Source organism: Hyperolius riggenbachi, chromosome 4 (genome assembly GCF_040937935.1).
Source record: "Hyperolius riggenbachi isolate aHypRig1 chromosome 4, aHypRig1.pri, whole genome shotgun sequence".
NCBI lineage: Eukaryota > Metazoa > Chordata > Amphibia > Anura > Hyperoliidae > Hyperolius > Hyperolius riggenbachi.
The window spans coordinates 502,002,297-502,015,767 of NC_090649.1; the positions used below are offsets into that span (position 1 = coordinate 502,002,297).

The window sequence follows — 13,471 nt, forward strand, 5'->3', positions numbered from 1 at the left end:
TGGCCAGAGTCAGGGGTCTGTCTGCAGTCACCCTCTGGGGCAGCAGCAGTAAGGGGCGTGTGTGGCCAGAGTCAGGGGTCTGTCTGCAGTCACCCTCTGGGACAGCAGCAGTAAGGGGAATGTGTGGCCAGAGTCAGGGGTCTGTCTGCAGTCACCCTCTGGGACAGCAGCAGTAAGGGGAGTGTGTGGCCAGAGTCAGGGGCCTGTCTGCAGTCACCCTCTGGGGCAGCAGCAGTAAGGGAAGTGTGTGGCCAGAGTCACAGCCTGTCTGCAGTCACCCTCCGGGGGCAGAAGCAGTAAGGGGAGTGTGTGGCCAGAGTCACAGCCTGTCTGCAGTCACCCTCTGCCCTGATTGGTGTTTCCTCTGCATGGTGACACCTGTCAGAGGAGATGGCAGCTGCGGACGCCTGGATGCGGTCAGTGTTTGTCCTCCTGGCTCTGGCTGTCAGTTACATGAACATGTCCGGCCTCAGCACAGTCTCCGGCGCGCTGAAATCTGTAGATTATGAGGTGTTCGGCAGAGTTCAGGGTAGGTGGGGATTTCTACGCTTTGTTTGCAGTGGAGAGAGAAGCAATCTGACCTGCGCAGCGTTCCTGCAGCTTTGCTGAGTGTGAAAGTCAGCCAATGTCTATTCATAGCTGCCGAGAGCAATGCTGGGGAGTCTTCCAGGCTGAGAGCAATGCTATGGCTGGGGAGCCTTCCAGGCTGAGAGCAATGCTATGGCTGGGGAGCCTTCCAGGCTGAGAGCAATGCTATGGCTGGGGAGCCTTCCAGGCTGAGAGCAATGCTATGGCTGGGGAGCCTTCCAGGCTGAGAGCAATGCTATGGCTGGGGAGCCTTCCAGGCTGTATACTGAGTAATGCTATGGCTGGGGAGCCTTCCAGGCTGTATACTAAGTAATGCTATGGCTGGGGAGCCTTCCAGGCTGAGAGCAATGCTATGGCTGGGGAGCCTTCCAGGCTGAGAGCAATGCTATGGCTGGGGAGCCTTCCTGGCTGTATACAGAGCAGTGCAATGCTGTGGCTAGGGAGCCTTCCAGGCTGAGAGCAATGCTATGGCTGGGGAGCCTTCCAGGCTGTATACAGAGCAGTGCAATGCTGTGGCTGGGGAGCCTTCCAGGCTGTATACAGAGCAGTGCAATGCTATGGCTGGGGAGCCTTCCAGGCTGAGAGCAATGCTATGGCTGGGGAGCCTTCCAGGCTGTATACAGAGCAGTGCAATGCTATGGCTGAGGAGCCTTCCAGGCTGAGAGCAATGCTATGGCTGAGGAGTCTTCCAGGCTGTATACAGAGCAGTGCAATGCTGTGGCTGGGGAGCCTTCCTGGCTGTATACAGAGCAGTGCAATGCTATGGCTGGGGAGCCTTCCAGGCTGTATACAGAGCAGTGCAATGCTGTGGCTGGGGAGCCTTCCTGGCTGTATTCAGAGCAGTGCAATGCTATGACTGAGGAGCTTTCCAGGCTGTATACAGAGCAGTGCAATGCTATGGCTGGGGAGCCTTCCAGGCTGTATACAGAGCAGTGCAATGCTGTGGCTGGGGAGCCTTCCTGGCTGTATACAGAGCAGTGCAATGCTATGGCTGAGGAGTCTTCCAGGCTGTATACAGAGCAGTGCAATGCTATGGCTGGGGAGCCTTCCAGGCTGTATACAGAGCAGTGCAATGCTATGGCTGGGGAGCCTTCCAGGCTGAGAGCAATGCTATGGCTGGGGAGCCTTCCAGGCTGTATACAGAGCAGTGCAATGCTATGGCTGAGGAGCCTTCCAGGCTGAGAGCAATGCTATGGCTGAGGAGTCTTCCAGGCTGTATACAGAGCAGTGCAATGCTGTGGCTGGGGAGCCTTCCTGGCTGTATACAGAGCAGTGCAATGCTATGGCTGGGGAGCCTTCCAGGCTGTATACAGAGCAGTGCAATGCTGTGGCTGGGGAGCCTTCCTGGCTGTATTCAGAGCAGTGCAATGCTATGGCTGAGGAGCCTTTCAGGCTGTATACAGAGCAGTGCAATGCTGTGGCTGGGGAGCCTTCCTGGCTGTATACAGAGCAGTGCAATGCTGTGGCGCCTTCCTGGCTGTATACAGAGCAGTGCAATGCTATGGCTGAGGAGTCTTCCAGGCTGTATACAGAGCAGTGCAATGCTATGGCTGAGGAGTCTTCCAGGCTGTATACAGAGCAGTGCAATGCTGTGGCTGGGGAGCCTTCCTGGCTGTATACAGAGCAGTGCAATTTTATGGCTGAGGAGCCTTCCAGGCTGAGAGCAATGTATGGCTGAGGAGTCTTCCAGGCTGTATACAGAGCAGTGCAATGCTGTGGCTGGGGAGCCTTCCTGGCTGTATACAGAGCAGTGCAATGCTGTGGCTGGGGAGCCTTCCTGGCTGTATACAGAGCAGTGCAATGCTGTGGCTGGGGAGCCTTCCTGGCTGTATACACAGCAGTGCAATGCTGTGGCTGGGGAGCCTTCCTGGCTGTATACAGAGCAGTGCAATGCTATGGCTGAGGAGTCTTCCAGGCTGTATACAGAGCAGTGCAATGCTATGGCTGAGGAGTCTTCCAGGCTGTATACAGAGCAGTGCAATGCTATGGCTGAGGAGTCTTCCAGGCGGTATACAGAGCAGTGCAATGCTATGGCGGAGGAGTCTTCCAGGCTGTATACAGAGCAGTGCAATGCTGTGGCTGGGGAGCCTTCCTGGCTGTATACAGGGCAGTGCAATGCTATGGCTGGGGAGCCTTCCAGGCTGTATACAGAGCAGTGCAATGCTATGGCTGGGGAGCCTTCCAGGCTGTATACAGAGCAGTGCAATGCTGTGGCTGGGAAGCCTTCCTGGCTGTATACAGAGCAGTGCAATGCTATGGCTGAGGAGTCTTCCAGGCTGTATACAGAGCAGTGCAATGCTATGGCTGAGGAGTCTTCCAGGCTGTATACAGAGCAGTGCAATGCTGTGGCTGGGGAGCCTTCCTGGCTGTATACAGAGCAGTGCAATGCTATGGCTGAGGAGTCTTCCAGGCTGTATACAGAGCAGTGCAATGCTGTGGCTGGGGAGCCTTCCTGGCTGTATACAGAGCAGTGCAATTCTATGGCCGAGGAGTCTTCCAGGCTGAGAGCAATGCTATGGCTGAGGAGTCTTCCAGGCTGTATACAGAGCAGTGCAATGCTGTGGCTGGGGAGCCTTCCTGGCTGTATACAGAGCAGTGCAATTCTATGGCTGAGGAGCCTTCCAGGCTGAGAGCAATGCTATGGCTGAGGAGTCTTCCAGGCTGTATACAGAGCAGTGCAATGCTGTGGCTGGGGAGCCTTCCTGGCTGTATACAGAGCAGTGCAATTCTATGGCTGAGGAGCCTTCCAGGCTGAGAGCAATGCTATGGCTGAGGAGTCTTCCAGGCTGTATACAGAGCAGTGCAATGCTATGGCTGAGGAGTCTTCCAGGCTGTATACAGAGCAGTGCAATGCTGTGGCTGCTGGGGGAGTCTAATGCTGAGAACACACATGGGATAAATGTTCCCCCCTCCATGTTGTATGAGAGCCAGACCTACACAGTCTATTCTTAAAGGGAACCCAAACTGAAGCTAAAAAAAGAGTTTATCTTACCTGGATCTTCTAGCAGCCCCCAACAGCCTCCCTGCGCTTGTGCCGCCATGGAACGATGCTCCGGTCACTGCGCCTGCGCTGCCATGGAACGATGCTCCGGTCAATGCGCCCACGCTGCCATGGAACGATGCTCCGGTCACTGCGCCCGTGCTGCCATGGAACGATGCTCCGGTCACTACGCCCGCGCTGCCATGGAACGATGCTCCGGTCACTGCGCCCGTGCTGCCATGGAACGATGCTCCGGTCACTGCACCCGCGCTGCCATGGAACGATGCTCCGGTCACTGCGCCCGCGCTGCCACGGAACGATACTCCGGTCACTGCGCCCGCGCTGCCATGGAACAATGCTCCAGTCACTGCGCCCGTGCTGCCATGGAACAATTCTCCGGTCACTGCGCCCGCGCTGCCATGGAACAATTCTCCGGTCACTGCGCCCGCGCTGCCATGGAACAATTCTCCGGTCACTGCGCCTGCGCTGCCATGGAACGATGCTCCAGTCACTGCGCCCGCGCTGCCATGGAACGATGCTCCGGTCACTGCGCCCGTGCTGCCATGGAACAATTCACCGGTCACTGCGCCCGCGCTGCCATGGAACAATTCTCCGGTCACTGCGCCTGCGCTGCCATAGAACGATGCTCCGGTCACTGCGCCCGCGCTGCCATGGAACGATGCTCCGGTCACTGCACCCGTGCTGCCATGGAACAATTCTCCGGTCACTGCGCCCGCGCTGCCATGGAACAATTCTCCGGTCACTGCACCTGCGCTGCCATGGAACGATGTTCCGGTCACTGCGCCCGTGCTGCCATGGAACGATGCTCCGGTCACTGCGCCCGCGCTGCCATGGAACGATGCTCCGGTCACTGCGCCCGTGCTGCCATGGAACAATTCTCCGGTCACTGCGCCCGCGCTGCCATGGAACAATTCTCCGGTCACTGCGCCTGCGCTGCCATGGAACGATGCTCCGGTCACTGCACCCGCGGTGCCATGGAACGATGCTCCGGTCACTGAGCCCGCGCCGCCATGGAACGATGCTCCGGTCACTGCGCCCGCGCCGCCATGGAACGATGCTCCGGTCATTGCGCCCGCACAACCATGGAACGATGCTCCGGTCACTGTGCCGGCGCCGCCATGGAACGATGCTCCGGTCATTGCGCCCGCGCTACCATGGAACGATGCTCCGGTCATTGCGCCTGCGCCGCCATGGAACGATGCTCCGGTCACTGCGCCCGCGCTGCCATGGAACGATGCTCAGGTCACTGCGCCACGCTGCCATGGAACGATGCTCCGGTCATTGCGCCCGTGCTGCCATGGAACAATTCTCCGGTCACTGCGCCCGCGCTGCCATGGAACGATGCTTCGGTCACTGCGCCCGTGCTGCCATGGAACGATGCTCAGGTCACTGCGCCACGCTGCCATGGAACGATGCTCCGGTCATTGCGCCCGTGCTGCCATGGAACGATGCTCCGGTCAATGCGCCCGCGCTGCCATGGAACGATGCTTCGGTCACTGCGCCCGTGCTGCCATGGAACGATGCTCCGGTCACTGCGCCCGCGCCGCCATGGAACGATGCTCCGGTCATTGCGCCCGTGCTGCCATGGAACGATGCTCCGGCCACTGCGCCCGCGCTGCCATGGAACGATTCTCCGGTCACTGCGCCCGCGCTGCCATGGAACGATGCTCCGGTCACTGCGCCCGTGGTGCCATGGAACGATGCTCCGGTCACTGCGCCCGCGCCGCCATGGAACGATGCTCCGGTCATTGCGCCAGTGCTGCCAAGGAACGATGCTCCGGTCACTGCGCCCGCGCTGCCATGGAACGATTCTCCGGTCACTGCGCCCGCGCTGCCATGGAACGATGCTTCGGTCACTGCGCCCGCGGTGCCATGGAGCGATGCTCCGGTCACTGCGCCCACGCCGCCATGGAACGATGCTCCGGTCACTGCGCCCGCGCCGCCATGGAACGATGCTCCGGTCATTGCGCCCGCGCTACTATGGAACGATGCTCCGGTCACTGTGCCGGCGCCGCTATGGAACGATGCTCCGGTCATTGCGCCCGCGCTACAATGGAACGATGCTCCGGTCATTGCGCCTGCGCCGCCATGGAACGATGCTCCGGTCACTGCGCCCGCGCTGCCATGGAACGATGCTCCGGTCACTGCGCCCGCGCTGCCATGGAACGATGCTCCGGTCACTGCGCCCGCGCTGCCATGGAACGATGCTCCGGTCACTGCGCCCGCGCTGCCATGGAACGATTCTCCGGTCACTGCGCCTGCGCTGCCATGGAACGATGCTCCGGTCACTGCGCCTGCGCTGCCATGGAACGATGCTCCGGTCACTGCGCCCGTGCTGCCATGGAACAATTCTCCGGTCACTGCGCCCGCGCTGCCATGGAACAATTCTCCGATCACTGCGCCTGCGCTGCCATGGAACAATGCTCCGGTCACTGCACCCGCGGTGCCATGGAACGATGCTCCGGTCACTGCGCCCGCGCTGCCATGGAACGATGCTCCAGTCACTGCGCCCGTGCTGCCATTGGAACAATTCTCCGGTCACTGCGCCCGCGCTGCCATGGAACAATTCTCCGGTCACTGCGCCTGCGCTGCCGTGGAACGATGCTTCGGTCACTGCGCCCGCGCTGCCATGGAACGATGCTCCGGTCACTGCACCCGTGCTGCCATGGAACAATTCTCCGGTCACTGCGCCCGCGCTGCCATGGAACAATTCTCCGGTCACTGCACCTGCGCTGCCATGGAACGATGCTCCGGTCACTGCACCCGTGCTGCCATGGAACAATTCTCCGGTCACTGCGCCCGTGCTGCCATGGAACAATTCTCCGGTCACTGCGCCCGTGCTGCCATGGAACGATGCTCCGGTCACTGCGCCTGCGCTGCCATGGAACGATGCTCCGGTCACTGCACCCGTGCTGCCATGGAACAATTCTCCGGTCACTGCGCCCGCGCTGCCATGGAACAATTCTCCGGTCACTGCGCCCGCGCTGCCATGGAACGATGCTCCGGTCACTGCGCCTGCGCTGCCATGGAACGATGCTCCGGTCATTGCGCCCGTGCTGCCATGGAACGATGCTCCGGTCACTGCGCCCGCGCTGCCATGGAACGATGCTCCGGTCACTGCGCCCGCGCTGCCATGGAACGATGCTCCGGTCACTGCGCCCGCGCTGCCATGGAACGATGCTCCGGTCACTGCGCCCGCGCTGCCATGGAACGATTCTCCGGTCACTGCGCCTGCGCTGCCGTGGAACGATGCTTCGGTCACTGCGCCCGCGCTGCCATGGAACGATGCTCCGGTCACTGCACCCGTGCTGCCATGGAACAATTCTCCGGTCACTGCGCCCGCGCTGCCATGGAACAATTCTCCGGTCACTGCACCCGTGCTGCCATGGAACTATTCTCCGGTCACTGCGCCCGTGCTGCCATGGAACGATGCTCCGGTCACTGCACCCGTGCTGCCATGGAAAAATTCTCCGGTCACTGCGCCCGCGCTGCCATGGAACGATGCTCCGGTCACTGCACCCGTGCTGCCATGGAACAATTCTCCGGTCACTGCGCCCGCGCTGCCATGGAACAATTCTCCGGTCACTGCGCCTGCGCTGCCATGGAACGATGCTCCGGTCACTGCGCCTGCGCTGCCATGGAACGATGCTCCGGTCATTGCGCCCGTGCTGCCATGGAACGATGCTCCGGTCACTGCGCCCGCGCTGCCATGGAACGATGCTCCGGTCACTGCGCCCGCGCTGCCATGGAACGATGCTCCGGTCACTGCGCCCACGCTGCCATGGAACGATGCTCCGGTCACTGCGCCCGCGCTGCCATGGAACGATTCTCCGGTCACTGCGCCTGCGCTGCCATGGAACGATGCTCCGGTCACTGCGCCCGTGCTGCCATGGAACAATTCTCCGGTCACTGCGCCCGCGCTGCCATGGAACAATTCTCCGGTCACTGCGCCTGCGCTGCCATGGAACGATGCTCCGGTCACTGCACCCGCGGTGCCATGGAACGATGCTCCGGTCACTGCGCCCGCGCCGCCATGGAACGATGCTCCGGTCACTGCGCCCGCGCCGCCATGGAACGATGCTCCGGTCACTGCACCCGCGGTGCCATGGAACGATGCTCCGGTCACTGCGCCTGCGCTGCCATGGAACGATGCTCCGGTCACTGCACCCGCGGTGCCATGGAACGATGCTCCGGTCACTGCGCCCGCGCCGCCATGGAACGATGCTCCGGTCACTGCGCCCGCGCCGCCATGGAACGATGCTCCGGTCATTGCGCCCGCGCAACCATGGAACGATGCTCCGGTCACTGTGCCGGCGCCGCCATGGAACGATGCTCCGGTCATTGCGCCCGCGCTACCATGGAACGATGCTCCGGTCATTGCGCCTGCGCCGACATGGAACGATGCTCCGGTCACTGCGCCCGCGCTGCCATGGAACAATTCTCCGGTCACTGCGCCCGCGCTGCCATGGAACAATTCTCCGGTCACTGCGCCTGCGCTGCCGTGGAACGATGCTCCGGTCACTGCGCCCGCGCTGCCATGGAACGATGCTCCGGTCACTGCACCCGTGCTGCCATGGAACAATTCTCCGGTCACTGCGCCCGCGCTGCCATGGAACAATTCTCCGGTCACTGCACCTGCGCTGCCATGGAACGATGCTCCGGTCACTGCGCCCGTGCTGCCATGGAACGATGCTCCGGTCACTGCGCCCGTGCTGCCATGGAACGATGCTCCGGTCACTGCGCCCGCGCTGCCATGGAACGATGCTCCGGTCACTGCACCCGTGCTGCCATGGAACAATTCTCCGGTCACTGCGCCCGTGCTGCCATGGAACAATTCTCCGGTCACTGCGCCCGCGCTGCCATGGAACGATGCTCCGGTCACTGCGCCTGCGCTGCCATGGAACGATGCTCCGGTCACTGCACCCGTGCTGCCATGGAACAATTCTCCGGTCATTGCGCCCGCGCTGCCATGGAACAATTCTCCGGTCACTGCGCCCGCGCTGCCATGGAACGATGCTCCGGTCACTGCGCCTGCGCTGCCATGGAACGATGCTTCGGTCACTGCGCCCGCGCCGCCATGGAACGATGCTCCGGTCATTGCGCCCGTGCTGCCATGGAACGATGCTCCGGTCACTGCGCCCGCGCTGCCATGGAACGATGCTCCGGTCACTGCGCCCGCGCTGCCATGGAACAATTCTCCGGTCACTGCGCCCGCGCTGCCATGGAACGATGCTCCGGTCACTGCACCCGCGGTGCCATGGAACGATGCTCCGGTCACTGCGCCCGCGCCGCCATGGAACGATGCTCCAGTCACTGCGCCCGCGCCGCCATGGAACGATGCTCCGGTCATTGCGCCTGCGCCGCCATGGAACGATGCTCCGGTCACTGCGCCCGCGCTGCCATGGAACGATGCTCCGGTCACTGCGCCCGTGCTGCCATGGAACAATTCTCCGGTCACTGCGCCTGCGCTGCCATGGAACGATGCTCCGGTCACTGCACCCGCGGTGCCATGGAACGATGCTCCGGTCACTGCACCCGCGCCGCCATGGAACGATGCTCCGGTCACTGCGCCCGCGCCGCCATGGAACGATGCTCCGGTCATTGCGCCCGCGCAACCATGGAACGATGCTCCGGTCACTGTGCCGGCGCCGCCATGGAACGATGCTCCGGTCATTGCGCCCGCGCTACCATGGAACGATGCTCCGGTCATTGCGCCTGCGCCGCCATAGAACGATGCTCCGGTCACTGCGCCCGCGCTGCCATGGAACGATGCTCCGGTCACTGCGCCCGTGCTGCCATGGAACGATGCTCCGGTCATTGCGCCCGTGCTGCCATGGAACAATTCTCCGGTCACTGCGCCCGCGCTGCCATGGAACAATTCTCCGGTCACTGCGCCCGCGCTGCCATGGAACGAAGCACCGGTCACTGCGCCCGTGCTGCCATGGAACGATTCTCCGGTCACTGCGCCCGCGCTGCCATGGAACAATTCTCCGGTCACTGCGCCCGCGCTGCCATGGAACGATGCTCCGGTCACTGCGCCCGCGCCGCCATGGAACGATGCTCCAGTCACTGCGCCCGCGCCGCCATGGAACGATGCTCCGGTCATTGCGCCTGCGCCGCCATGGAACGATGCTCCGGTCACTGCGCCCGCGCTGCCATGGAACGATGCTCCGGTCACTGCGCCCGTGCTGCCATGGAACAATTCTCCGGTCACTGCGCCTGCGCTGCCATGGAACGATGCTCCGGTCACTGCACCCGCGGTGCCATGGAACGATGCTCCGGTCACTGCACCCGCGCCGCCATGGAACGATGCTCCGGTCACTGCGCCCGCGCCGCCATGGAACGATGCTCCGGTCATTGCGCCCGCGCAACCATGGAACGATGCTCCGGTCACTGTGCCGGCGCCGCCATGGAACGATGCTCCGGTCATTGCGCCCGCGCTACCATGGAACGATGCTCCGGTCATTGCGCCTGCGCCGCCATAGAACGATGCTCCGGTCACTGCGCCCGCGCTGCCATGGAACGATGCTCCGGTCACTGCGCCCGTGCTGCCATGGAACGATGCTCCGGTCATTGCGCCCGTGCTGCCATGGAACAATTCTCCGGTCACTGCGCCCGCGCTGCCATGGAACAATTCTCCGGTCACTGCGCCCGCGCTGCCATGGAACGATGCACCGGTCACTGCGCCCGTGCTGCCATGGAACGATTCTCCGGTCACTGCGCCCGCGCTGCCATGGAACAATTCTCCGGTCACTGCGCCCGTGCTGCCATGGAACGATTCTCCGGTCACTGCGCCCGTGCTGCCATGGAACGATGCTCCGGTCACTGCACCCGCGCCGCCATGGAACGATGCTCCGGTCACTGCGCCCGCGCCGCAATGGAACGATGCTCCGGTCATTGCGCCCGCGCAACCATGGAACGATGCTCCGGTCACTGTGCCGGCGCCGCCATGGAACGATGCTCCGGTCATTGCGCCCGCGCTACCATGGAACGATGCTCCGGTCATTGCGCCTGCGCCGCCATAGAACGATGCTCCGGTCACTGCGCCCGCGCTGCCATGGAACGATGCTCCGGTCACTGCGCCCGCGCTGCCATGGAACGATGCTCCGGTCATTGCGCCCGTGCTGCCATGGAACAATTCTCCGGTCACTGCGCCCGCGCTGCCATGGAACAATTCTCCGGTCACTGCGCCCGCGCTGCCATGGAACGATGCTCCGGTCACTGCGCCCGCGCTGCCATGGAACGATGCACCGGTCACTGCGCCCGTGCTGCCATGGAACGATTCTCCGGTCACTGCGCCCGCGCTGCCATGGAACAATTCTCCGGTCACTGCGCCTGCGCTGCCATGGAACGATGCTCCGGTCAATGCGCCCGCGGTGCCATGGAACGATGCTTCGATCACTGCACCCGCGCCGCCATGGAACGATGCTCCGGTCACTGCGCCCGTGCTGCCATGGAACGATGCTCCGGTCACTGCGCCCGCGCTGCCATGGAACGATGCTCCGGTCACTGTGCCGGCGCCGCCATGGAACGATGCTCCGGTCACTGCGCCCGTGCTGCCATGGAACGATGCTCCGGTCATTGCGCCCGCGCTGCCATGGAACGATGCTCCGGTTACTGCGCCCGTGCTGCCATGAAACGATACTCCGGTCACTGCGCCCGCGCTGCCATGGAACGATGCTCCGGTCACTGCGCCCGCGCCGCCATGGAACGATGCTCCGGTCATTGAGCCTGCGCTGCCATGGAACGATGCTCCGGTCATTGCGCCCGCGCTGCCATGGAACGGTGCTCCGGTCACTGCGCCCGCGCTGCCATGGAACGATGCTCCGGTCACTGCGCCCGCGCCGCCATGGAACGATGCTCCGGTCACTGCGCCCGTGCTGCCATGGAACGATGCTCCGGTCACTGTGCCTGCGCCGCCCTGGCTGTGCGTCTGTGATCACGCTCCTGCCGCGGAGAGAATCCTGCGCATGCTCGTTCTCCCGCCGATGGGACCGTGATGAAGGATGCGGTTGGCTAGGGCAGTACAGGCGCAGAGGGCAGAGGATGGCTGAAGGGGGCTGGTAGAAGCCACAGGTAACTTTTTTTTAGTTTTAGTTTAGGTTCCCTTTAAGCTGAGTACACACATCAGATAAAAATCTTTGCAAACTGAATTTATCTGAAACAGAGGCTTGTCAGGGAGGTTTGAAAGACTGATCTTTCTAATGCTGGGTTTACACCATATAATTTGCTGTAATGCTGGGCATACACGGGCCAATGCGCCCTTATCAATCGAGCCGCTGATGGCGTAATTGATCATTTTCAACAAGTCCGATGACCCGCTGGATCGATACCCCACTCGATCCCCGCGGGCGGACAATAGCAGGAAATCGAGCGGAAGGTAAGGAGCGCCCGCGGGGATGAGCGGGAATCGATCCAGCCGCCCGCGGGGACGAGCTGGGACGCAGTGGGAGTCGATCCGGCGGCTATTCGAGCTGCCGGGTCGACTCGTGTATGCCCAGCATTAGATTTACCTGCCAGATAGATAAAGTTCAACATGTTGGAAATCTATCTTACCATCTAACTGCTGAGTAATTAGGCGTTGTTCTACTCAGCAGGAGATAACCAGAAGACAATGCACCAGAGATAATGACCATTCTCTGCAGAAAATAATCTAATTATGGATTCTAACAGAAAATCTAACAGAAAATCTAACAGAAAAATCGAACAGAAAAATCTAACAGAAGAATCCAAAGCCGCATCTACACGCGTAGATGCGGCTCTGATCCGGCGGCTCGATTAGCCGTCCAATCGCCTCTTCCGCGTCCCCGCGAGTGCCCGCTGCGTCCCCGCTCCACGCGCATGCGCCGAATTCGATTCCCCGCTCGTCCCCGCTGGCGCCGCTTATCTTCCGCTCAATTCCCTGCCATTGTCCCTAGTGGGGAATGAGCAGGGAATCGGAGGAAGCAAGATCCGTCCTGTCGGATCTTATCATCAAGCCACTTTAGCGGCTTGATTGATAAGGAGGATAGGAGCCTCATCTACTCGTGTAGATGAGGCTTAAGGCCCATACGGCTCGTACACACATCTGAGTGATGGGCGGATTTTCAAAGATTTATCTCGAGTGTCCCCAGCTGTAGTATTCACAATCTGTCGGCCCTCATACTGTGAGGTCAGTGGTAAAATTGGCCAGTCATCTGCAGATAAAAATTGTATGTATGTATGGACCTTTAGTAATAGTGAAACTCATAAAGGGGTAAATAATAAGACCCGCCCCGCTGTACCCGGATGGGCGGGCCTTAGATTAACCACGAGTAAGAAAAACTGTCACCACCATTATTGGGAACATATTGTACCAATCGCTGCTCTGCTCTCGGACATTCTTGCCACGCTGTACTCAGTACTTTGTACAGCGCTGCGGAACATGTCAGCGCTATATATTACTAAATAATAATAATAATAATAATGCTTTGTAATATGCAGCTGTAATGTAACTGCCAATAACATGATCATTATGGCGGCTTCTACCGGTAGTGGCATCAAGAATTGGCTATAATGACAATAATCACACAACAAGCATCCTGAGGCAAATATAGGCAGACAGGTGTATTTAGCATTGGTTTTACATGCAGACTTCATGTCATAATAAGATGAAGTTCTATTTAGCGGTTCTGAATCTGCGCCTTGTTTGGGTGCCGCTGTCCCTGCCACGGCGTAGATTTCAGCTACTCCCGCCACGTGGTCCTGTCACTCTTGCTGTTCCCACTCTGTTGTCATAATGACATCAGAGCTCTGATCACTTGATCCCGTGATTTGTGTGAGCGAATTTGTTCTAAAAGATTACCAGAAAGGCATCATTTCCCAGTGCAGCTTGCATGCTGGGAAATGCTGCAAATCTATATA

The 13,471-nt window shown here is 60.6% G+C and overlaps 1 protein-coding gene across 2 annotated transcripts in view; it reads left to right on the top strand.

The window, feature by feature from the left end:
* Positions 1 to 374: 374 nt before the first annotated feature.
* Positions 375 to 13,471, top strand: part of ACYP2 (acylphosphatase 2) — a 301,455-nt gene continuing 288,358 nt past the window's right edge. The window contains exon 1 of one of the 2 annotated variants that reach the window (XM_068279728.1): positions 375 to 416. Coding sequence is in view for 1 of the 2 variants with exons in the window: in XM_068279727.1 (XP_068135828.1) it covers positions 391 to 529 (139 nt within the window). In the remaining variant the exon portion in view is untranslated. Of the gene's footprint in view, positions 530 to 13,471 lie in introns of both variants that reach the window. The other variant, XM_068279727.1, reaches the window with a different exon arrangement.